Raw genomic sequence first — 27,246 nt, 5'->3', positions numbered from 1 at the left:
GCACATTAATCTCTTATACAGATATGACCAGTGACAACAGCTCTCTTGGAATAATTCCTCAAACACAATCTCATTTGAATTCAACCACCTTTAGAACCTCAAGTTCTTACACTGTATTATCAGATACATTCAAACTAAGCTGCATTAGAAGCAGTTTACCAAAAAATCTTGAATTTTGTGAATAGCATGCAAAATTCAAACCAATATTAAAAACCCCAAAATTACCTTTGTGATGTAGAACTTTTTCAGTCCATCCAAAAATGATGTAAAAATGGAAGCAACTTGTGGTTTAAGAGCATGACCTTTGGCAAAAAGCAGAAAAAGTCATATTAAGGCAAACAGCGCTCTTAAGATTCTTACTTCAAGGGGCAAATAAAAAATAGCTTGGTAGTCAAAATTACTAGAACTGCTCGGAGCACACTGATTATCAAAATTAAAGAGAATTCTCTCTACTCATTTAGAACATGATTTAGGACAAGGTTTCATTAATTTTTTGAAGACATATGTACACCTGTGCACAAATATTTGACACTTTAATTAAGGCTGCCCTAGTTCAGATCTCACAAACCCATGGCATGTGGAAAATTTTTAAGAGAGCATTTCATTAGTTTTTACACCACAAAACTAAGCAAAAATCAGTGACTTTTTTTTAAGCTACCCCAAAACCACTGAAACAAATAGCCAAAAATGGTGAAAGTTAGGAGTCAAGCATTTTTTTCCTTAACAGTTCTATCACTTGTGTGAAGTTTTCTACATAAAGCTAGTTATTGCTTCCTTAATGACAAACGGGGAACTAAAATTACCAGGATATATAAATGGTGTCTTGGAGCCTGTTAAATTAACATTTCTGCCTCAGGACTCGGTTTAATTGAGATGAAAGTCTTTTACTGTTTGTTCCATTGTTTTCAGTCACAAACAACTTCTGAACTCTCATTACTGCTTCACTTTAGCAGCCTGGCATCTGGCCTACATGCTGTGAGCCCAATTCATAAAAAGTTATGCACCATTTACATGAGACTTCCTTCTAAAATACTTCACAAAGCATTTCCTCCTCAATAACACATGAACTTCAATAACTATGTGCTCTTTTTTCCTCTTAAGCAAAGAGGGAGTGTCTCTGCAGATACAAACCCCAAGGAGGACATCTACAAGCACACTTGAGTAAGCACAGAAAAATCATGAAAATACATCAATTTATTAAACCACAATCTAAAAAATTACTTAATGATTACAAGAAAAATCAATATTGACACACCTGAAACTATGTTTACAGCTTGCAATTGGTCAAACTGTGCTTCCCAAATAAAAAAGAAAAAGAAATGCACCTGCTTCTGTTGGACATGTCTGAGCAGAATAGTGTAACACAAACTGAGCAAAGCAAGCAGCAAGGCTTGCTGGGCCTCTCAGCTCTTCCAAATCACAACTTCCTTGATTTGAAAAATTAAGTTCAGCTTTTTCAACATCACTACATGAATGCCATTTGAAGCTGAGATTCATCACTGAGGCTTCTGTGCAAAAGAAGTTTCAAGAATTCTGACTTGTTGAAGTATCATAGTAGAGGTTTTCAAGGTCAGTCACACTTTCCATTTTCATCTTCAGGGAACAATCAAAATAGCATGGTCTCAGCAAGTTCTGCAAGCTATTAGCTTCTGGGTCATGGAACTTTAGAGTCTCCATGGAAGTGTCTTGAGCTAGAACGTATGTTCTACCAAATTTGCTAGAGTTTAAAATGACAGCTTTCCCTTAAAATTGCTGAGAAATTATTGTTCTGCATATTTGACATTGTCCTACTTAGGTGTTTGAACTAGTTGAAATTTTATGAAATCTTTTGTCTTCGGGAATCTTCTGGTAGCTTCACTGACTTTCAATACCTAAAGCCTAACAACTTAGATGTACTTGCACACAGTTACAGCACTTACAACACTTGATCTTTTTTTGAAAATAGACAGATCACTTTGGACAAATATGTCATCACCTCTGTCCCAATCAAACATTATGATATCAGAACATTTTTTAAAAACCTACAAATTCTAAGGAATCTGTGAGATGCTTTCATGAAATTTAAAGGAATCAACCCACTTACCCTGAAAATAAGGTGCTGGCATTCTGATTTTTTTTTTCATATCCAACTTCTCATTAATACTCTTAGGAAGAAAATATTTCAAGTACTGTATTTTAAAACTAGAACCTCTACTCCTTTACAGCAAAATGGAGGAAGTGATTCCAGACTTTCAATCTCACCAATAGACTAAATGTCAAGAAAGGAAACATAGCAGAAAACCCATCTCGTTTATAGGCAGAGCCTGGCTTTTTATTGACTCAAGTAGTGCATAGTGTTTCCTCTGAGACAAAGACAGGCTTCTGTTTCCCAAACTCACATTATGGCACTATCTGGAGTTGGAACTCTGGGTTCACTGCCCTCTGTCTAGATTTGAGCAAAAGAATTACTACCCAAAACAGACTTGAACTACTAAAAAGCCCTTGGAAACAGATGATACTCTATGATGATCCACACGCTTACCAAACTGAAACTGTGCATTGTCGACAAGGCGAATTGATGCAGGAGCACATCTCTTGGAGGCAAAGCCAGGGGAGTAAGAGGAAGAAAGAATAAAAAGATTACATACGTAGTTGGTTTTAAAATTCATTACAAATAAATTTTCATTTCAAAATAGCATATAAGAAAGCACTTTTTCATACCAGAGACCTCTGGCCATCACCATCATTGAAACAGGGTGACTGTGAGCTTGTTTTCACTGGAATAGCAACATCTACTAGGTATAGTAGATGGTCTAGACATTATGCATTGAGAATTTTCAGTTTAATCTCAAGCCAACACAGTAATAGTCCAAAAACATTGATCTTCATATTTTGTTTTTCTAAATTGGCATATGCACTAAAAATAGTACACTTGTTTAGCACATCAAGCTTATGTTTCTGTGTAATCAGACACACACACATAATAAAAATCCATTGAAAAAGTTTATTTGTTGAAGGTCATCTTGGCATGCAGCTGAGCACTACACAGCTGCTCACTCAGTCCCCTCCCCAGTGGGATGGGGAAGAAAAATCAGAAGGGCAAAAGCTGAAAAACCCATGGGTTGAGATGAAGACAGCTTGGTAAGCAAAATAGGGGAAAAACCCCACAAAAGCACAATGCAAAATGCAATCAATTACCATCAGCTGACCAATATGCAGGCAGTCTTCAAGCAATGGCAACCCCTATGAAACACCCCCCTCTATTTTGTTTATGATCATGATGCTATATGGTATCTGCCTTTAGTCAGTTTGGGTCAGTTGTCCCAGCTGTGTACCCTCCCAGCCTCCTATCTGCTCCAACACACTTGGTGGTGGAAAGAGAGGGAGAAACAGAAAAAGCCTGACGCTGTGTACATATTGTTTAGCAATAACTAAAACACTGGTGTGTTAACACTCTTTTGGTTACAAGTACAAAAACTAACACCACACATGCTACTATGAAAAAGTTGACTTCATCCTGGCTAGACCCAGCACACTCATGCTCTGCTGTCAGACTGCAATCAAAATCTGTACTTGGGTCTAATCTAGATTCTGTACTGTACAGGAATCTGAAAATCTGTAAGAACAGCTGCCTTCACTTAAGTAAGTTTCTGGTCATGTATATGCCTACATCCTATACTCACTGATGGCTATGTCCAGTCGTACTGAAACATGTGGCCAGAGGAATATGACAAGAGTCTGAATTTTAGGCTAGTCATCATCTAATCACATGGATATGGAAGTACTGCTCTTTCACTTCATTTGACATGTTCACTCCTCACAATATCATTAATATGTATCTGGTCACGTAAGAGGAAGAAAGAACATGAAGAGCTAAGGGAGCTCGCCAGGCAGGTAGACAGAAGGCTGTGGGAGTGGTTTTAAATGAGACCAACCCACTCACAGCCTACAGGCTGATTATCCTTACATTAAAGTGGACAGATACATAAAAGAGCTTTTCAGACAGCAATCATTTTAATTACTACTCAGATTGATGTGAGGGGCAACAGAAGAGAATAAGTAGTTCAGGCTCAAGTAAGCAGAGAAACAGCAGCAGCAGCAACAGAAGCTTAGAAATGGAGCAACATTAAGCGGCAAATAGTGCCTCTTTTTTTCCCTCCAACTAAGCCCACAGACAGGGAAAACACATGAGTTTCTTAACTAGTTTTAAATGTTGATCAGCCATATGATTAAGCATTCCCAAAAAGTCTGCTTAGGTACCTTTAAAAGGAAGGACAAGCACTAGCAGTAGAAGCACGACAGAAAAACTGGCAAGTGCTGCTGACTAGCATATACATGTCATTCACATACCAGTTTGAACATCTGGCTTGGAACATTAAGCCATTAATTTAGACCAATCACTGGAAAAAATGTAAAGCTGTGTTTAGTTTAGCATTAATTAAAACATTTCTGAAATTATTTCCCCAATTCAGGGTGCATTCTGCCATTCATATATATAATTTGGTATGTTTTGCACAGAGCAGAGGAAAGTTAGTCAGTGGAGAAACAGGCCAGACTAAGATTGGTTTGGATGCATAGCCTCGAGGAAAAGTACTACAGAACTTCGGTATCCAAGTACTTCACTACCTGAAACCATCTGCCTGCACTATTCTCTGTTTAAATACTACAGTGTAAGAAAATTCCACTTGGAAATATCTATCTCACCTGCCCACGTCACTATGCTCCAGGCAGTGATTTCTAAACACAGGCCATATCCTTCAATTGCATTCCTTTTGTTCCTTTACCACTTCAAAGCCACGAATTCAACTGCCTTTTATATGTATGCTGCAACTCAATTCATTTAAACACTGGTCCCTTTTACATAGTCCTAGTTAATCTGAGAGTAAAGTTCTCAGCTGAAGGAGATACAAAGCTGAATTTTTCAGGCTACAATATGAAAATAACTCCCATTGAAACAAGCCACTGAAAGGCTCGTCCACATTTTGGCTCAGAATACCAAGCAAAGTCATAACATGCTCAGTCCTCAACTGAGTGATTTCCAAAATCCTCATGGACCATACACGCTTACAGGATTCCTACCTCAAATTCCTGGTTATCAAGTGCCAGAAATACTGAAGCATCAATACACCCCTACTGCTAGAATCCATGAGTCCTTGAGTGAAGTCAACACCCAGCTTTTCTTTACCTGCTTTGCCACTTCCCTCAAGCAGGCCACCCCTCGCTCAAAGTTGGGGAAGACCACAGAGCCGTACTTCTGATACTCAGGGACCGGGCGAATCTTTATCGTAACTTCAGTAACCACTCCAAGGGTTCCTTCAAGAGAGGAGAAAAACTGAGCAAAGTGTTCCAAGATGAACTGCTTGCAAGATACCCAACTTAACATGTACCAGAATGTTGTAAGTTAACATAAATCAGAAATTCCAAAATTCAGTTTGCAGTAGCAGGTGATTTATTCCTTACTTTTTACATGGTGGATGCTCACAAAATATTCTCTAAATTGTGCTCTTTGTTACTAGATTTGTAGGCTGACTCCACAGGTCCATTTAAAGCAGTGTTAAAAGCTGCACCTTCACAGTCCTAATTAAGGTCTCAATGTTTTATTCTGACACAAGAAATTCATGCCTGCACAATGCCACCCATTGACACGCTGGAAGCCACAGCATTAAAGATGCTCAAATAATCAAGCATTACTGAAGCTGAATTAAGATGCAGCATGTGAAATTACTCTGTTTATACCTTCAGATCCCATAATGAAGTGATGGATATCAGGTCCTGTTGACATGCGAGGTACTTGACAGTTTTTTTCTACTATTCCTCTAGGAGTTACCATCTTTATATGAATCACCTGTTTAAACAAAGAACAATGACTATCAGTACTAGCATTAAGCACAGATTTTTATTATATTTATTTTCCGCAAAACATATTATGTTTGATACAGTTTGGCTTTATAGGTTTTAGACATTCTGTAGGCAACCCCAAGAACCTGAGAACCGTTACCAACCACTATTTTGACACAGCATGGTTTCTCCACACACCAGATAGTTTCCATTCTATGACAAATCATATCAATTGGTGGCTACATACAGGCAATACCAGTTAAAACTGTTTTGCTCCTCGTGTACAACTTCACAGATAGAATTTATATACACCAGGATTTTAATCAGAATATACATCATACTAGAGAGGGAAAAGGTGAGGGCTTAAACTTTGCTTAAGTTTTGCTTTAGAACTTCTGTTTGATGAAGCTACTATAATTCAGTCATTGATTGCTACAGAAATATTTCAATTAGGAGGAAAGACTGAAATACTTTGTGAAATAGATTATCAATATAAAAGCTGCCATAAGACTGACACACATGCAGGGCTAGGAGGTTATTTTTTAAAAAATATTTTTCAATGTTATTGTTTCTAGATTCATTCAGGCCCATGCAATAGAGCCTATATGTGGGTTTTCTTAATCCTCTATTCAATTCAATCCTCTATTTTATACCAAGGAAGGGCAGAGTTTCAGCTTTGCTTTAGTGATGCCTTAAAATGAAGCAAAATTACTGAATTTCAGCTAATGGCTTTACAACTTTGAAGCACAGGCAGTTAAGTAATTTTCATTCTATGCAATTTATGAATCGTTGATTCTGCAATAAGTGGATTTTAGGCAGCTTATATAACACACTGTTTCAGGATATAAAGCTCCTCAAAAGGTAAACACTTCCTTGAAACATTCTCACTGTGCTATTTTGAAACTCATGAACTGTTCTGAATCAATTTGCAATCCTATTTCCTCCTAAGGAAAATTTCAGAAGCTGTTTTAGCCTGAAGTTGTCCTTCCATAATAGAGAAGCCTTCTGCATCACAACTCCCAGAACAAGCAAAACTGTACCATTCAGGCAGCAGGGGAATGATGACACTTTGTAAGTGCTACGAGTTTTACTTCAGCCAGGTCTACTGAATAAAAACTGAGTAGTTCCTGCCAGCCTCAGTCACTGATGGTGAAGTGTCATATCTGTGCACAGAACAAATGTCTAAGCTATGAGCTGATGACAAAGCCTGAGGTAACATGGATACATTACCTAGAGTGTGCTGCAGGAAAGAAGGAAAAAATTCACACATGGAAGGGTTAAACAAATTACGAGAGAAAGGTGGAAGTTTGAAGCAAAAAGGCAGGCAAAGTCTGAGCAGTGATGATTTATCTTCAGTATATTCAATGTATTTGATGTAACAGAAAACGTAGACTTTAAAATCAAAAATTATGCTTAAGTCAAAAAATTATCTGAGTTTATATAAAGTTGAACCATTTTGATGACTAAAACAAATTCAAGAGTAGAACACTGCCATTCCCAGTCCACTACTTCTTTCCTCTGTGTTTCTACAGACCATGGGGTGGCACTAGATCTCACCACTGTGCACCCACGTGCTCAGCTAGATCAGCCTAGTGATTTAAAAAATACTGCTAGCCACGGGCATGTAGGAAGGTGGGGAGCTTGCTTGCTGTCAGCCAGCTCAGCTAGACATCTTCAGGTACAGACTACAGGTAGGAGAGAACAAACTTCTGGAAGTTTGACAGGATTATTACACTGGATGAATAGAGAGTCCAAAAGAGTAGAAGACAGCAAGAGTCAAGACAGAGTAACAATTCCTTAAGACAGTCAGTGACTGCTCAAATGAGAATAACTTTTATGTCAGTGATAAGGTTTACTAGTACTAATAGCAAAAACAAGGAAAAAAGCATGCCAGTCATGATTTGATTCCAAAACTGTATTAGACAAAGAAACACAATTTACCCTCCCACTGTGAGTCATTATAAAAGTTAAATATGTGAACAGAAAAATTATAACAAGTATTAAAACTACTTACCAGATCTTCAATGTTTCCATAGATGTTTTTTTTCATGCCTGATGCTCGTGTTGCTACCCAGCCTCCTAGTGAACTGAATTCCATGGAGTCTGGTTCATGGCCTGTACAGAAGCCACTTTCAGCAAGCTAAAGGAAGAAAAGAAAAAATACATCCTACAGGTCCTGCCTTAACTTAGTACTCCAATATTTTATACTGGTTTGATTCTCCTTCTACTGTGCACACCTGTGCTACATATCACCCTGTGATACTCCTCCCCTGTATTTTAAAACTGAGAACTCTATTGTTGGTGCAAATTCATATACATTTGCAAAAAGAAGTTATAACTTAAGTAACTGCCAACTTTGCACAAACGCTGCCAATAAATAAGGCACTTAATCTCTTGTTCCTTCTATCCTAATGTGATATGCAGCAGGTCTGCAGAAAATTTGAGCAAATTGCCTGTACTTAATTCTCTCAAGGAGAGATGTGTTTTCATATACAGCCATCTGGTTGGGCTTCCTGTATGCAACACTGTCAACTACTTGTGATGCAGATCATGCATTCCTGTACATTAAGTAGTCACTTGTCTCTCATTTTTCTGTCTTAACTTGGTCTGGCCATCTGCACAGCACCTGAGATTGACAGGATGCCCTCAGAATTACAACACCAAAGCCGTCAAACAGCAAGAATTAAAGGCCAGGCAGTCTCACATTGAGTGATAACTGCATTAGTGCATTTGAGATTATCAGTTTGCACTGACCAACTGATAACAATCATGTTGAACAGCTGTATTTAAGTATACCATGTAACATGGATCATTAACTATGTTCTGTTGTACATAGTGGTTCTAACTTAAAGGCTGAAAGTCACTTCTATATCCTGTTTACAGCAATTCATTTAGCTCATGGTTTTCTCTATACCACAGGAACTTGTGGCTTTGTATGTTTACTGGTCATGTGTTATGAAGGGTGGGTTCATAACCATTGCATGTAATTCTTACTAGCTGCATAAAAACACACAAGAATTAAGCTAGAATTCAATGATTTGGACAAGATATGAACAATACCCAAGAAAAATATAAAAAAAAATACTAGAAACTTAACAGATGAAAATACCTGTTTTTCCAGATCTTGTCCAACAATGCCAGCTTCTACACAAGCGGTTAAGTTTTTTTCATCTATCCAGAGAATCCGATTCTGTTGAAAAGCCAATTAAAACTAAGAATGAGTGTTTAAGATCTCTGTTTACTTCCTTCCCTAATGCTATAGGATCAACATGCTTAGTCATACAATTTACTATTAATACCACTCCAGTTACTACACCAGTGGAAGCTGAGGCTCTTCACTACCTCAAACTGCTACACAACAGGTTTCAATTTACAGTCACCACTACAAGAGACTAACATATATATCTATCAATTTATACCAAGGATGTTTACAGAATAAAAAGCAAAAAAAGCCAGAAAGAATTAAATCAAAACTCTTGCAGGAATCTCCCTCTCATAAATTATGGGCTAACTAATTATTCAAAGTGAACTACTTCAGCTGCTTCAGTTTCAACATAAACTGCTTAAGTAATCTCAGATGCCTATATAAATCAGTTTTTATGCAATATAGACCCTATATATAAGATAAAGATAATCATTAAGTGTTTATTAAAATAGTAAAGCTTCAGCAATCATCTTAACTGCTCTGAGACACATATGTTTTAACTTTGACAATGCTTCCTTTCACCTTAATTTTCTCTCCATTAATGATTACAAGAACTGGCTGGCAGTCATTCAAGACACATAAAACTGGTTTATTTTCTGACTCAATGCTCATTTATACATCTAGCTGACAAAAAAGCAAGATAGTAAGAATTAACCACATTTCCTTGCCACACCTAAACCTGACAGAAGTCAAAGCTATGGGCTATAAATCAAGGAGTTCAAATGAAGGCCTGAGTCACTAGTCACTTGTTGGATTTCATTCTACATAGACACCTGAAGAGCTTCCTTCAACATACAAGTACCTTCTCTGCAGAAAAAAATCACTTTGTTTAACTGAAGAACTACTGAGTGCAGAAAACTGAGCCAAACCCCAGGTCTTACCTTCAAGGCTAAAGGAGTTAATAAGCTCAGCAAGTACCTGAAGGCAGTAGAGCCTTACATCAAAGATACAGAGCTGTTTCTGAAGCATCTCATTACCAAGTAGCCATAAATCTACCATTTTAAAAGTACAAAGCTCCTTCATAATGAAAAGATGAAAACTAGCAATAAATTTTACAGAACTTCATTTCTAGACTGCCATAAAGCTATGAACTTCACATTCTCAAGATGCTATCTAGACAAAAACCCCAGTTATTTCTTGAAAGTTTATCCTTCAAGTTGATTTATATATATTAGGTCACCTTATCAATCTTTGCTTTAAGTAATTTGAAGTCTAATGCAAGAACTAGTGAAATTTGCAATAACAACTTCCTCCTGGTCTTTCATTTATCCTCAGATACAAATTCCAGTATAGAAGAAGAGGAGCTTTCTCTGAATTTGATCACTTGAAGCTGCTATAAGGCTTAACAGTGATTTTATTTTTTCTTATTGAATATATACAGGTCATGTGAAGTAGTACAGGACTAATATCAGAAAAACAAACTGAAGGAGTACCAGTTTAATAATCATGGTGATAATTAATACTTCCATCCCTACTTTATTCTGGAAAAGAAAGAAATGTCATTCTGTAGTGATCACCCAAGTAACTGTAGAATGATTTAAAAAATTAAAATAAAACTTTAAGAGATCATACCATTTGTGATGTATCCAGGGACACAATTGTTCTTTTTTCTTCTTCAGGACATTCGAGGGCACTAGAGACACTTGTCCCTCCTGCAAATATGGGAATGATATTTTGTGATCATAAAATTCTCAGGTAGCTTTTCTTCCAATAGAATGCTTCTCTCCCTTCCTTTCTGATATAGAACTGAATAAAGAAAGATCACTGAAGTTAACTGTTTGAGGCTAGTGATTAGCCCTCTTAAGGCTGCCCCTTCTCCAGGTTTCACAAAATCAAGGCAGTTGTGGAGCTGAGCAATGCTTTAGAAGCACTCCATAACAAACATGACATTCTGTGACCATCTCAGCTGCTTCTGTTAAGCCCTGCACACAGCTTTAAAACAAACAAGGATAAGAAATTACAAAGCCATTCAAGAAACAGAGAGCTATAGTTTCTTGACAAAAACCTTATCACAGAATGAGTTCATGAAAGCCAAAACCCTGTGTTTCCTAAGCTCCATGTTAAAACAAGGTAGCTCACAACTCTACTTCAGCAGGCTTAGAGGAGAAGACATCCCCAGTGAAAGCTGGAAGTCCTTTATGAATTCTTTAGGCTGTGGAGGACACAGATTGTACAGGCCTTTAGCTGTACTCTGTATCTGGAACACTTCCTGAAAACCCCTTGAAACAGGAGTTTCTACTGAACAACATCTAAAAGGAAATTAGAATAATTTTGAGGTAGTGTTTGACCACAATCCTCTCTGAAACTTTGAATTTCAACAGTGCAACAAAACCCCGATTTATACACGTTGTGGGAACAGAGCACAAGTAATGAAGAACACATATTTAAACTAAAGCTGAAGACATTTTCATGGATAACCTTAAACAGTTAGGAGATTTCATAATTTCACTTACCACCAAATGGTATTATGCAGAGATTGTGTTTGCAGGCTAATTCCACAATTTTAACTACATCTTCATGGCAAACTAAAAAAGAACAAACAGTTAAAAAACAGACTTTATGCTTGTTATTTGTGCTTATTACTAAATACTGCAGTCTCACTAAGCAGCAGCCCCTTTTCCAACACTAGCAGGGAAGACATTTCAAAGTTAGGCACTAAATAAGAGCTGGGCTTAGAATTACCAGTTATAGAGTAAAGTTTAGACTCAAACAATTCTACATTTGAAGAACTAACTACAGTCTTAGTCTCTTGCTCTACTCATGGATTGAGAACTCCTGCGAATTCTCAGGGCAAGATGGGCCACCAAACAGTTAACAATTCATCTAGGTATTTTGGAGAACAAATCACATGTAAAGCTTTTATTGAAAACAGCCTGTCCGATTTATTTTAAGTGAGAAATAAATCTCTTCTGAGAGATGAACAGCACATTTCTTTCTTCCTGAATGACATTCAGTTACAGAAGAGGAGTTGCTGATGAAATCTAGTTTTCCAGGATGCATTCTGTACCTGGTCAAAGAGGGAGGTGGAAATGCTTGTGCACAGCCAAGTAAAAGGATCAAAAAAGGGATCAAATACATTGCATACATGAGTTTGTACAAACAGCAAAGGATGAGCAGGACTAAATAAATAGTTTCCAAACTCTGGCTGCTTTGCTCTTGTCATACAGAGATGTGTTAAATGAAGGTAGTTAATCATTTTTGTTTCAGCTTTTGGAGCTACACAAAATAGAAGTTGTGGCAAGTACTGTTCACAGTCACCAATGCTCTCAAGCAGCTGGCCTCAAGTAATGAATTTCATCTTATAGTGCCTCTTTTCATGCTTCCCATATGTGATTTTTTCCTCTAAATAAAGGAGGAAAAACTCAGTAGGACTAAGTTCTTACAAGAAATTTTGGGATTTTTAATGCAGTGCAGCTATCGAAGTTATAAAATTAACAAAAGAGTTGGAACCATACAACTGAACAGAAACTGACATTTACTTAGATCACATGACCTTTTGGTTCACTATTGAAAAATGGCACACATGGAGTAGCTCCTAGTGACGAGAGGACACATGACTCAAGAAAAAAAAAAGCATTTGTGTCCTTTTACTAGACAGAAAGAAGCAGGCCTAGCCTATACTCAGATTGCACTGCTCTTTCTTCCAGTCATTGATCTTTTGTGAAGTGTTCTGATAGGAGTTACAGGTGTTACACTTTTTTTTTATTAAAGTACAGCATGACAAAACCAAAAGTTCTTCAGTGCAAACATTTCACTACCCTTCTAGCATCATGTACACCTTTAGAACCCAAAATTGAGACTGCCATTTTTGACAACTGCTCTTGCTGAACATAGACGTTCACATTACACAGTGCTTATTTAAGTGGTGAATTCATCAGCCAACAAACTTCAGCTATATTTAATAACAAATTGACTTCTCTACAAAATGATAGGATTTCACAGACACAACCTGCAGTCCAGATCCTAAACAATCATGATTACCATTCATGAGAAAATTCCTTCAGTTTCTGTAAAGATGAGTGAAGTCAGGGAATCAAGAGGCAGTTTTCCCCTCACCAGAAAGCACAAAGGTTTAGTAAACAATGGCCCAGCTCAGAAGGGAGAAGATGACAATAAAAACTTACCAGGCCATACAACTATATCAGGAATTCGCTTAAACATTCCTTCCCTGAGTACAAATATCTCGTGTAGGCAGTGGCCTGGAACACAAACAATAAGGTCAAACAAGAAAGTGTTGAAAGCAGCAGTTATACAAATGAAGTTCTCTTACCATGAGCTCTGAATACCCTATCTTCTGCATCCTGGGAATATGAGATTTTAGTGGCTCTAAGATCCTGAAGAAATTCTTCATTTACAATGGATGGAGGTACATCATTAACATTTAAGGATGCCTACAATACAAGAAAATAAATTCACTGAAGGTAAGTTCACTCTTACAGTATTTCTGTACAACAGAAGTAAGAAAAACAGGCTAACACTGACTGATACCCAAACACATCTATTCCATATCAGAAAGACATCAGTTCTCCTTCACATCTTCAAACCACCAATCCAGCTTGTCCTACTCTGCACACAAGTTTTATTTCAGTACCACATTCTTACCTTTCTTTCTCCTGATAAATGTGGAGAAATACATGAGTTTTTGAATGCATACTGAACAAATTCTCTTCTTAAGACTTCCCAAGGTACCAGAATACATACTAAAGCCACTACACAATGCAAATTCTTCTACTTACAGTTCTGTTTTCACGAACATACCTCCCCTCCATGTCCTGAGATTTAAATCCAAATTGAACCAAAGCCTAATCAGAAGTCGTGCTAGGCAAAACTAAGATTGACTGATATAACATAACTGGCATGCATTAAGCAGACCTCACCTATAAGAAAGATCCCATAAAACCCATGTTTGAGTCACATGCATAGAGGTGTCTCCATCTAAAGTCCCGATGAACACCTGGGAAAGGTGTTCTTCTTTCCAAGAATCTACACAGGACATTCTGACTTACCAACAGACCTTAAATCAAGATTCTGTAAACCAGAGGGAAAACCTCTGCTTCAGATTTTCTAACAGCCCATTCCTTCCAGGTTTTTCCAACACATGTCTTGTCTAGTACTCTTACAACTTCTCAAAGTTAGACACAACCACTTAACTCTCTTTTCTGAACTTCACTTCCAATTACTGGGCATGGAAGAATGTAGTTCACATGTTAACTTTTTAAACCCACTCAGAGAACAAGAATTCTTTACATGATCCAGATTAAAAAAAATATTTTGCAGACATTAAGTGTAAGACTCTTACATGCTTTGAAGATTCAAAAAAACCACGCCTTTTTTTCTCTCCTTAAAAATGGAGCAAATATGAGTAATCTCCCTAAAGTAATATGTCTTCTATCACAAATGGCCTCTAATTAAAGAGTTCTTTAATTAGATAAAAAGCTTGTCTGATAACTAAAATGTAACTTCTTGACTTCAAGACTTATTGCAAAAGAAAATGTTGGTCAAGAGTCTTATTTCCTGTTAACTAAATGCCTCAAGTCTGAGAGCAGAACTGAGAGGTTTTTTTACCACCATATCTTTTATTTTAAATACACTTTTAAAAATCAGGGATTGAACAAAAATTAGTTAAAAGCGTGCACTGCTTTCACATTTCTTCCATGCAAGTCTTGCTGGAAAATGAACTGACATCAACCCAAAGAGAAGAATGTGCTTGCACTTTTGCTATAAAGCTCTCAGGAAAGATGCCAGAAAGAACTCATTTGCAACCCTACCATCAAAAAGTATTGTGCAGTAATGTCCCACCTAGTCAAAGAAATTTAAGACATCTCTTTGACAAGCCCTACCTGTGCTTCGTGACAAACACAGAATAGCAAAATGGAACTCACTGTGCTTTCATCTTCTGAAGTTTGCCTTCTACAAAAAGTATACTCACAATAAAGTTTTCTTTCCTAGAGCAGAATTTTGCCTATCTTTGCTCTACATAACCTTCAGAGCAGCTAATACTTTTTGCCAATATATGGCAAAAACAGCAGCCCTCTATTCTGAACGGGTTGAGTCTAAAAGTTGTGAGAGCTGATGAAGGTAAGATTTAAACTTATCAGGAAAGTTGTATCATTGTGATGGACTGTCCACCTTACAAAAACTATATAAGGTTATGGAGAAATTAAGAGTACTGACAGGAATAATTCAGAAAGAAATAGCTGCATGAGATGTTCATTAGCAATAGCTGGCATCAGTCACAGGTTCAAGTGGATAGCCAAAAGTTTGGGTTAGAATTTTCATGTGGAACATACGACAAAGAAAATGCAGTTTTAACAGTGATTTGACTTCTGGAAGAGCATATGTGCCATCCTGACTTGCTTTAAGGATAATGCTGTAATTATTGAAATAAGGCGTCAGACAGCTAAAAAAAGCCTTTTCCCTCAATATATTAATCTTGTCATCTACAAACACAGAAGCTGAAATTAGGTGCTGTTAAGTGAGAGGCACTCCACTACTGAAGACACCTGGATTTTAGGAGCCAGTCACAGTAAACATGATGTAAATCTGGTACTGAACTGCTGCTCTTACTATTCTGCTCTTAATGCACTTTCACACAGTGCTGCTTGCTAGCCCAAAGAACTCTGATAGCAACACAGGAAACACAAGAAACAAATGGGTACCAAATAACGATCTTCAAATCCTTTGTTTAAAGAAAAACCCTTGCTAGCTGTGTTTAAATTTTAGACTTCAAACTTTTGTTTCTTCATGGATTTCCATAGACAGAATTATTTCGTATCAAGTTGAACACTAAGTGCCTGAAGATCTTTGTTGTTGAGACTATGAATACTTAACAGCTGTAACAATTCTTTGTAGATGGTTTTAAGCCTCTTGATTTTTATAACTTTTCCACAAGTTTTTTAATCTTTTAATCTTCAAGATTAAAAAGTTAATATTTATCTACAAAAATCTTACACACAGTGACAAACAAAAATATATCTTTATTTATTTTCATAGGACTGAAGTATCTTAAAATTTGCACCATGAAAAGCTACTCAGCAAACCTATGTAAACTAGGACTAAACTGCTCTTTATGTTAAGTTTGGCCTGAAAAAATAAAGAGCATCAACAGATCTTGAAGATCACAGAAGCAGGTATATTAACTGCTATTAATTAAAACACAAAAGTCACATGCAACAGGGAACCCTCCAATCTTACATGACGGAGGCAGGAGGAGATGGCACAGATTCCTCCCTCTTGTCCCCATAACCCCTATACCAAAAATCCCAAAATCTACATTTTCACGCTGTGAACACCCTGTTATTACACCATTCAAACCTGTGTGGCTTTCACATCCCCATGCCAAGCTGGCAATTCGCTGGAAGGATCAAAATCAAGCCACCAGGTGTTCTGGGCAGCATGCCAGGGTCTCCGAGCCCCCCGACGGGGTCCTTGGCAACTCTGGACATCCAGAGGGATGTGCTGAGTTCCCACAAAAATGAACCAAGAGATGGCTTCCCTACTGCTGCTCCTGTATCTGAGTTTCTTCATGCTTGGGGGATAGCAGAAGCTGAAAACCCAGCATAGGGTGACAACCTGAAATACACCTTGGAGTCATGGCAGCCATGAAAATGAGGGACCTGCAGCAGTATTTGAGACTAGCTATGAGAACTCCAGGTATATACTGGAGACTCCAAAGAGTCCTATCCCATATCAAGGTAGTCAGCCTGTTTGACATTACAAGACCATTAAAACCAGAGGGGCACAACACAACAGAAAAGCACTCAACATTGCTGGCAGATATCCTGGGGAGCTGGTCTGCAAGATGGCCTGTGGAATCAGGGTATTATTAAAAGATATGTACTTGTCCTGCAATTCTGCTTTGCTCTATCCTTTGTCTGCATGTAAAAAGGGAATAAGAGAGGTCACAAGACCTGTGTTCACAGCAAGTTAAAGTGGTCAGTTAAGACCAACCCTGGTCAACAAAACACATCCAGATGAATTTTTCAAAATGTATTGGCAGGTGGAGATCCTGTAAACCACAGCAGATGAAATAACGTCTTGATTAATAGAAGACTGAAGAAATACTTAGGTTTTGAGGCTCTATGAGATCATGTGCTTCAAACTCGAACTCACTCAAGGGATGAGTAGAACCATTACCCACAGCTGGGTTGCTACACCCACAATACAAGCATAGCCTGCTTCCAATACGGTTTTAGCAGCTATCTAGACAAGAACCTGAAGCTTCAAAGGGATTCTAATTAGGGAGCCAGGTCTCCTGACTCTAAGTTAAGTTACTCTTTCTAAAAAGCAAAGTATGTATGACTTCCAAAACCCAGAACATTCCCAATGTGTTATTTTTCTGAAAACATTCATTTCAATCTTGAGTATTCTGGTAGTCAGTTTTCAGCACCCAGACATGTAATAAAAATTACTGTCAAATAAGAACTTTGACATCTTTCAATACACCAAAAACACATCACAGTTTAACTTCCTGTATTTTCTATCTCTGTTATCATGAATAACATTGATGTTGTATAAACAATTCCCTCTGGGCTAACACTTTCTACAGTCTTGAAATGCAAGCTACAGGCAGGACAAAAACTCCCTGTGTTGGAAATTTTCATTTCAATAAATGTACTACCAGTTACCCTGAAACCACAAGTCATGCTAAGACATATAAGGTTTCAAATAGTAGTTCTACACCAACTTCTTTTTCCCAAAAACTCTGAAGTATTAATACACTATATTTAAATCAATTATGTGTGACAGCTGAATCATCTTTAACAGTGTTGTCTTGATTATCACCAAGACTAATGTTCAAAGGAACTGGTTCAGCTATTTACTTACTCTAGAGGTAGTTTTGTGCTCCAGACTTGCTCCAAAGGTTTTTTCTATCCATTCCTTAAAAGTTGGTAATACCATACCACCTAATCTGTACCTGAAAAGTCAATATTACATAGGGTCATTTTAAATTAAAAGAATGTATGTCAGATACACTTCTTTCAGTTCTATGTATGCACAAACAGAAGTTTTAAATTAAACTCTTTACCTACAAGCCTGCAAGGCTTCTGCACATTCACTTTCCATGCAACTGCATATTTCATTGTATTTAGCTGTTCTTTACTTCACACAGAATCAAATCATTTGTCAGCATGGTATCATTTGCTTTGGCCATAAGGCTTTTCAGTTATCCCATCCCACCACTCTTTAGAAAGGTTTCTCCCTTGCAGCAGTGTAGAAAGCAGCACCCAAGTTTACATGCTGGTTACAGACAGAGGACACACTGCAATGGAACAGCAGTCTCAGACACACAAACCCATTTCAGTACACCTTACACTTCCAAGAAAACAGAAACAGTATTAGAAGCTCCCCCTTCATCATCAAAATGCATCAGAATCCATCAAGCACTGTAAAATTATTTCCAGCACAAACTGTCTGGCAAGAGCCTAGCCATGTGACAAATGCAGACTTACAGACAAGGGACAGAGGAGCTGGTTTTGACCATGCGCACCACATGTGAAAACAGAGAAGGCTGGGGACTGAAAACACTGAAAACAGCAAGAAACTACTGCTACTAATTGTATACATATACACACCTTCAGCATGTTTATGTGTTCAAAAGTATTCCCAGAAGAGAGAAGAAATAAGATCTTCCTTTGATATTAAGAGCTTTTAGCAGCTGAGAATCCTTACCATAGTCTTCACCTGGGTCATTGCATTAGACCTAACTGGGTCTTCCCTCTAAGATCACTCAGTCACTGTAAATCCAGTTATGACCCTGCCCTTCACAGCTGTGCAACCAACTCTACAACTGAGTCACCTGTTACACAAAATGATCAATTCTTTTTGTTTCCTCATCTCAACTACTCCTTCAGCTCTTCTACTGACAAACCTCCTGCTCTAATCCTAGAATTACAAGGCAACAACCTTAACTCAAGCTAGACTCTTCAGCATGGAAGAGAGTATTCAGTCATTCCTCCTATGACAGCTGTTATTGTTTCATCAAACTCATACAAAAATTAACTGAATTTTTTGAAGAGGAAAGTGCAATAAGCAATGAAAGTTTAGCGCATTTGCATCAAGAATTTGCAATGAAGGCAGAGACCCAGGTCAGCTTCGTGTGCTTTCTTCTCCAGACGTACTTCTTAGTATTGCCAAACTATCATTACAGCTGGATTCGAGGGTAACCTTAATCACTTACTCAAAAGACAGCTAAAGCTATCAGAAACCCCAAAACATTTAAGTCAAGACACTGACAGAAGTCACAGCACAGAATAAGTTAGTTTACTGCAATGCATGACTGATCAGGAAGCAGGCTTTGTAGGCACACACATGATGGTGCAAGCCCCCCAAAAACCACCTGCCACAGACACACTCCAAAAACAGCTTCAGTTGCTCAGACTAGCAAGTACCATCTATCCCTGTGGAGATGGCAGTCTATAACAAAAAAGATCATTTAACACATGGTTAGGGAAAATCAAAACAACTTTCATAAAGGGGAATCCTGCTTCACTAATCCTTGGAGCTTTATCAGGGTGTAAAACCAGAAAGTGAATAAAAGGGATACAATGAACATGAAATCCCACACGCCTTTATATTTCCACAGGTGTTCATCCCAAAGTTATTTACAAAAATAGACTGCTACAGTGCTGAAGAAAAGGTTCTTCTACAGGCTGAAGGATAACATAAGTTTAAGTTTATTGATCACACTGACAGGAACTCAGGACCTTAAAAAAAAACCTAAGCAGACAAAAAAAAAGCCCATGGAAGTTAAGGTAATTGCAACAGCTGAAAGAAAAGCATTATTGCATGTTTGGCAGAACCCCACTGGTAGTCAGTATCATGGCATCTTCACTGACCACATACAACAGCAGCCCACAGTGTATGCACTATCTGGGCAGGGGTAAGAAAGAAGAGAGTTCATCTCTTTCTGCTGCTCTGTAGAACACTGCTATATCAAAACCTTGAGTGCTGCACACAGCTTTTGTCCCTGTCTGCAGAAAGATCCAGTGGAGCTGGAAAGGGTGCAGAGAACAACTGTACAGACCAAAGGGCCTTACAAGCAGAGACTGAAGGGCCCAAGACACCACAAGTATGGAGAGAAAATGCAAGAAAGGCTATAACTGAGTCTTATAAATCAATAGCACAGTAGATAGGCTGAAAAACTATCATCCACCTAATCCTGCAAAACAGTAAGGGATGCCTGTTGCAAAACACAGGTACTTTACACAACCAGAACCTCGAACTTGCTGCCACTGGATAATGCATAGGCAGGCAGTACAAGCACACTTGAGCTTATTAGACAGACTTATGGACAACAGACCTGTTAGTCGGTACTGAAAGGATGAGGCATCTACACCCCCCATGCTCATTCTCCTGTTTTCATTTCAAACACTCTCCTTTTGCCACTGTGGCAAACTGTTTCATAGAAATTATACTGGTATGGCCCAAGAAGGTATTTCTAAGGTTATGTCTCAGTTAGCAACAGTGTGGATGGGGAAAAAAACCCACCATTCTAGAACATGTACATATCAGTCACATAGCAGTCAAGAAGCCTTGATGCTTCCTCCTGAAAAAAACAGAATTCCTGACCTTTATCTTCTTTCTTGTTTAGTGTGCTCTGATTTTCTGTACACAATCTCCCTAATATTATACAGTGAACTAGCTTATACAAGGCTTTGCATTTTAATTTGGGCCTGAAATCAAAAAATTAACAACTGAAGCGCTCAAGATCCCAGTTAGGTTTTTGCAGCTTTGACTCAACTAATTCATGCAAGTTTACAGACTCAAAGACTAGGAAGGAATTTTTAGGAAAGACAGAATTTTATTTCTCTTCTGCATTCTTTTAACTCTTATGGAAAGTGTATTTTTTAAAACAGGGAAGAGACTGTAAGGTTACTTTCCAATCAGGAAGGAAAAAAACCCCAAACCACAAAGATGGCAATAGGTTTAAATTCCACTGGAACAAAATGGAGAGATCCCCAACTAGCCTTAATTTTTATGTCGTTCTGCAAAAAATATATTTCTCAAAACAGGCTTGCTGCATAAAGGGTTAGAGGGTAATAAATAGGAAGTGGTGCCACTACACAACATACAACTGAAGAGCAGTTTTTATTTTTAAGTTCAGAGGATAAAGTAGCTCCATGAGCAGTGGTTAAGAAACCCAAAACAAAGTGGGAATTTAATAAAGCAACTAGTTGATGCTCAAGAGATTCTCAAAACTGCACTGTTGTGTTGCATGTTATCTAACGCTTTAGAACATGGTGCAGATTCTCAGTGTGATTTCATTAACCCACAGATTATATCAAGTTACAGAGAAGACTCACATTAATTTGTCTTTATAACATTTTAATAAACATTTCAATAAGTCCCACAGCCTATTTTACTATGTCAGACTCCTATGTATAGCCTTCCATAAAGCTGTTAAATGCGGAATAGCCTATCCTATGAAATGAAGCAACTTCTTTGCCTTCTTTGAATTAACTGTACTGTGCAGCTTTTAAACTCTTTTCAAATAAACCACTAAATAAGATGCTTCATTTACATAAATTTTCAACTTACCTTTTTCCTGTGAATTCTGCTTGACCCTTCTTATTGAAGATGAATTTGGAGTCATTATATCCCCATCCATTCCACTTCAAAAGTTCTTGCCTTAAGGGGAAAAAAATATGAGTGACAATATTAGCATACTGCAGATCCAAAATGCTTTTCTGTTATATGCTTTTGGGAAAGTCTTACCAGACAGCAATTCAAGAAATCAAGTACACATCAAAAGTGTATAGCTTAGAGCCAAAAGAAATTCTGAAACCACAACCATTACTCCTTCAGATTGCATCCTATGACTTGAAAGACCAGATGCTCTATAAAAGGAACCACCAGCTTAAGTCATTGCACACTGTATCGAATCATAGAATCATTAAGGTTGGGAAAGACCTTTAAGATCATTATTTCCAACCTTTCACCAACCACCATGCCAACTAAACCACAGCACTAAGTGCCTCATCCAGTCATTTCCTGAACACTTCCATGGTGACTCCACCACCTCCCTAGGCAGCCTGTTTCAATGCCTGACAGCCCTTTCAGCAAAGAAATTCTCCCTGATGTCCAACCTGGACCTCTCTCCAGGCGCAGCTTGAGGCCATTTCCTCTCATCCTGCGTCTCCTGTTACCTGGAGGAAGAGGCTGACTCCCAGCTGGCTACAACCTCCCAACAGGGAGTTGTGAAGAGTGACAAGGTCACCCCTGAGCCTTCTCTCCTCCCGCCTTAACGACCCCAGCTCCATCAGCCGCTCCTTATCAGATCTGTGCTCCAGAGCCTTCACCTGCTCCACTGCCCTTCTCTGGACACACTCCAGCCCCTCCATGTCTTTGTTGTTGTGAGGGGCCCAGGATTCAAGGTGTGACCTCACCAGTGCTGAGAACAGGGGGATGATCACAGCCCTAGCTCTGCTGGCCACGCCATTGCTGATGCAGGCCAGGATGCCTTTGGCCTTCTTGGCCACCTGGGCACAGCCTGGCTCATTCCAGCTGGCTGCTGACAAGCACCTGAAGGTCCTTTTCTGCTGGGCCACTTTCCAGCCCTCCGCCTCCAGCCTGTAGCAGTACATGGGGTTGTTGGGACTGAAGGGATTTGTCTGTTTGTTTTTCTTCTGTGTAGAAAAACAGGATTAGATCACTAGTGACACAGTGATATTTTCCAGCTGGAAAAGGTAAGGTGTGAAAGATGCTTGGTTTTCACTCTATACATAAACATCAACATACAAATAGGTAACATCTAAATATTTTCAGAATAAAAAAGACATTTAGTATTTAAATTTATTTTCTTGACAGAGAATAATGATTTTAGTTGCTTGCCATTACTACTGCAATCCCACAGCATTCTTAACATTCCGTTGATGAGGAACTTTGAGACACATTTGGACTGAAAGTCATAAACAACAAAACCTCAAGAAGTGCAAGAATAACAAATACAACCAGAATGTGATAGCATAAAACTATAAATATGTAAAAACAAAACTAGCAACTGCCAAAATACAAGCAGAAAATTTAAAAATTTTAAGCACAACCATATCAGAGAATCTCTTTAACTATGATAAAGTCATCAGAACTGTATCAGTCTAAGTGTATTTAAGACTTAAGAAATACACTACTAGTAATGACACGTTCATCAAGCTTTGCTTTAAAAGCTTGCCATTTATTTACATTACAAATGAAATTACTAACCTAGAAACTGAATTGTAATTAAAAGAAATGTATCTCAAAGAATTCTGTCAAAAGATCATTCACCTCCCTGCCCTATATACAGTAAATGTAGCTCTTACTCTGACTGCCTAAGAGTAAGATGATCAGGAGTAACCATTTCAAAAAGACCTTGTGATTGAGAGAAAGCACTGCCTCAGCCACTTTCAGCTCCAGCATTACATGCAAGATAACCATGTGATGATTGATTACCAAAGGTTTTCATTATAAATGTATTATTAACACAGGCTGCTGACATACTATCATTGCAATTCAACAGACTTGGCTCAAACAAAATCTATTTTCTTCAAACTGCCTGTATGCAAGATTTTAATTAATCAAATATAAAAAAGCCATGGTCATGTATTTCATTACAGTTGTTTGATTCAGACATTTCAACCAGCCTTTGACAAATATGGCACTTAAAGCAAACTTTTATCAGTTACTGAGTACTGAAATTACTCTACACAGTTTTGTGAAATAGCCAGTCTATATTGTTCTTCCATACTGAAGAATTAGTTCTAAAATTTCAGCCAAAATTAAACTGAGCAGAGCTGTCCAGATAGAGAAGCCTCTTCTGCTGCCCACTCTCTCTGATCTTTACACATGTAGGATTCACACAGGAAAGAACAAGGATTCACTCATGTTCCATAGCATGGGAATGCCCTGTGCTACTGTGCTGTTGTGACAGATTATCAACAAGGGCTCTTACAGCATGTGATGCAGACTTTTTACCCTTATTTCTATGTATGTATATTTATAAATGCTACATTTATTTATATGATAGTCCACAAAGAATCTAAGTCATACACAGTGGAGCTGCTCCCAGCTGAGAAGAAGGTGACACAGAATTGGCCAGCTCAAGAGCTTTTTTTTTCTTTTTTTTAACTAAATGTTCCATTCAAACCCCAATCACTACAGTCCTCCTCAAGGGAAGATTTCTCCCTCTGCTGACTAAATGCAGTATTTCTATATACCTGACCTCTGTAGTTTGTTGACTCCTATAAAGTCAGAATGGACTTGATATTACTAAGCAAAATGGAGGAAGGCTCAAACTTCCCCTCTAATTTAGAGAGGGAAGGCAGTGCCAAAATAAATATGCCAACAATGATGCATGAAACAGGCTAGAGAAACTACCTGCAGATCTGGAGACAATCAGAACAAGACACAAAAGGCCAGGCCCTAAAGAAACTGGTGACATGAGATAAACTGATAATAGCCAGGCTTGAAACTATCATTAGTCCTGATAGCAGTACAGACAGATACTTCCCACAAAATCATGGGGAGGTATTATTAATTAAGGACACAAAGACTCAGATATGAGGTTTTTCTGCTACACTAACCACATTCCCATCCGCTTGCCTGTTCTAAAGGCCTATTTTCCTAGGTTGGTGTTAAACCACCTGGCACTTTGATCAGGCTCTAAAATACAGAAGAGAGTTTAAGAGTTTTAACTCCTAAGAGTTTATTTTCTGGTTGAACTATTCCTGAGTAAAATTAGGTACACAAAGCTTTACTCTGTCAGACAACATAGCTCCCATCATTGGTGTGATGATAATAATTAAAATCTAAAGTCTAAAATAGCAGTTTGCATGTTTGTAGAAGAATAGTTGACCCAAATATCTTGGCTACCTTGTAACACAAAGGCAGGGGATTTCACACCACCAGACACAATGGGCAGTACTAGATCCTGTGGCAGGTAAACATCAGAACAAGAAACTTAAGCATCCAATTTTTATATTCAAAACTCTACTGAGCAAGTCTGAGGTTTCTATTTGGAGACAGGAAGGCCTGGTTTTGGAATGAGTATGCTGCACATAGATGTTGCATGTGTAGCAAGATATAATTTATGCACCCTTCTGGTTTTCTTCTCAGACTCCTTTCCAAGAATATATATATATATATAGCCAAGACTCTTACCAACATCTGACATTATTCTCACTTTAAACTAAATGTTACTGTAGTATTGTACCCAAACTGTCTTATTTTAAGACAACACCTTTCCTATTCAGTACATTAGCTTCAACAAAATATCAAGCTCATTATCTCATTTTTGACAGAAATGAGAAATGCTTTAGTCAGAAATAGTAGAAACAGACCAGTACTTTCTTGCCTTCTAACTTAAATGATAGAAATTCACTACTGAAATATACAAAGTAGTACAAATCAAACCTTGCTAAAGGTTTTTGATGTGTATGCTTGTATATATACACGAAATTATATTGCCTAAAAGAAAACAAGTCACCATGGAAGCAGTGACAATAGATTAACACAGTGTGACTAGTTTAAGTGAATTTAAATATTCCACTTTCATTACAATGCCCAACACTAAAATACTAGTTTGACTTGCTGGATAAGGATTTTTACAGCTGGGGGGCAGGAGGGTGGCCCCCAGCTCACCAGCTGAACTAGTGCTCCTGAAGAATCCAGTCACTCAGCTGGGCAGGCAGAGCCCTTGGGACTACACTATTTCAACAAACTGTACCTGCCAACACTGTTCAAATCTTAGGTTTTAGAGATTGGCACAGTGACTGGATGAAAAAGTTCTCATCTCTCCCAAAGGAAGCTGAAGGATAAGCACAGAATCTCCCACAGATAGCCAAGGCTTCTTTGGAGAAGCAAGATGAATGTGCAGTTCAATCCAGCTGGAGAAATGTGACTCAGGTGCAGCAAAGCCCAGATGCTTCCATCAGTTTCCTCACAATAACCACTGACACTGTCAATTCAATCACCAGTGGACACAGCATTAAAATCCCATGCACATAAAATATTCACAGGCACTTCTGTTGCACAATGGAAGAGCCAGCAGATTACTGGAAATCAGTTTCAAGTGGCAATTTTAAGGGCTACCACATGGGCTTAAGCACCAGTATTTGCCTAATGTAACACAGTCTTGCACGCTGCAGAGTTCTTGCAAAAGTCAGCGTGTGGGTGCAGTAATACTGAGGCAGTATTATGGTAAGGTGTTACAAGAAGACATTACCCAAGGAACAATTCCTCAGAGCCTACCCCAGTTGGACTTTGGGTTACCAATCCAGCCCCGCCCAGCTGGAAATTCAGAACCCTTTCTATGGGTGGTACCAGAAGATCCCTCTCCCTCTCCCCTGGAGCAGTGTCTCTGTTCAGATTACAGAGTCACATTTCTCAACCAAGCAACACTGCAGAGTGCTTCTGAAGCCAGTAGTAAATCAGCATCAGGTGCCTGAAATAAACAAAGAACATGCAGCCCAAGGAATTGTTTCAAGAACTGCTTTGTGAAAGCATCATTTATCTGGAGAGGAATACCACGCTCCAGGCAGAGAGTATCTGCTGTGTTTGTCATTCTTACGCTTTTTCCCTCTTGGAACACCTTCCCTGCAGCAAACCCAATATAATTGTTCTCAAGTCTGAAGTCAGGTAACACCTGTTTTATAACCTTAGACACATTCTAAGTTTGTGTATTTACTGCTGCCTTTCAAACTGATTCCAGGAAATATATCTATAAAAATCAGTCAAAGCTATTTAGACTTTAGGGTCTGTAGTCCACACTTCCAGCTAAGCACCTGCAGCTGCACATACACCAATTCAGTTGCTATTCTGCTTGCTGAATACCTAACACAACAACACAAACCTGGGCTCCTAATTACAGTTTAAACCTACAGGAAGCAGCAAATGCAGACAACCAGATTTTAGGCATAACATCAAGAGTTTAGGTACCCAAAAGCACAGTGCTTTTCTTTAAACTGTTTTGATAAAACAGGTGTTCACTTTCCTTACATACATTCTTAGCCTTGACTATTTCATTACTCTTCATTTCACCACAGTGTAGTAAACAAAGCCCCAAGGAATAAGGAAATTAGTGTTTCTCTAGTGTTCTTCCACAATAAATAAAGTTAATTAGGGTGAATTAAAGATCAAGCAAAGCCAAGACATTATAATCATTCTTCTCAGTAAACACTTGGCCAAATGATGATTCTTATCCAACAGAATACTTTACTAGAAGCTCTCTCTATTCCACCTACTACTTC

General features: G+C 38.2%; 1 protein-coding gene across 1 annotated transcript in view; it reads right to left on the bottom strand.

Annotated features, from left to right (window-relative positions):
• Positions 1-22,608, bottom strand: part of AGPS (alkylglycerone phosphate synthase) — a 40,798-nt gene extending 18,190 nt beyond the window's left edge. The window contains exons 1-13 of the mRNA XM_031058491.1: positions 22,406-22,608; positions 21,563-21,652; positions 17,849-17,939; positions 13,293-13,413; positions 13,147-13,221; positions 11,476-11,547; positions 10,595-10,674; positions 8,927-9,007; positions 7,832-7,957; positions 5,716-5,824; positions 5,165-5,292; positions 2,522-2,573; positions 226-302 (exon numbers count right to left, since the gene is read on the bottom strand). Coding sequence (XP_030914351.1) covers positions 226-302; positions 2,522-2,573; positions 5,165-5,292; positions 5,716-5,824; positions 7,832-7,957; positions 8,927-9,007; positions 10,595-10,674; positions 11,476-11,547; positions 13,147-13,221; positions 13,293-13,413; positions 17,849-17,939; positions 21,563-21,652; positions 22,406-22,608 — 1,305 coding nt within the window. The remainder of the gene's footprint in view (positions 1-225; positions 303-2,521; positions 2,574-5,164; positions 5,293-5,715; positions 5,825-7,831; positions 7,958-8,926; positions 9,008-10,594; positions 10,675-11,475; positions 11,548-13,146; positions 13,222-13,292; positions 13,414-17,848; positions 17,940-21,562; positions 21,653-22,405) is intronic.
• Positions 22,609-27,246: the final 4,638 nt, after the last annotated feature.

This window comes from Geospiza fortis, unplaced genomic scaffold, assembly GCF_000277835.1.
Source record: "Geospiza fortis unplaced genomic scaffold, GeoFor_1.0 scaffold112, whole genome shotgun sequence".
In the NCBI taxonomy this organism is placed as follows: domain Eukaryota; kingdom Metazoa; phylum Chordata; class Aves; order Passeriformes; family Thraupidae; genus Geospiza; species Geospiza fortis.
The sequence above is the reverse complement of the archived record's forward strand: the minus strand, read 5'-3'. Positions and strand labels throughout refer to the sequence as shown.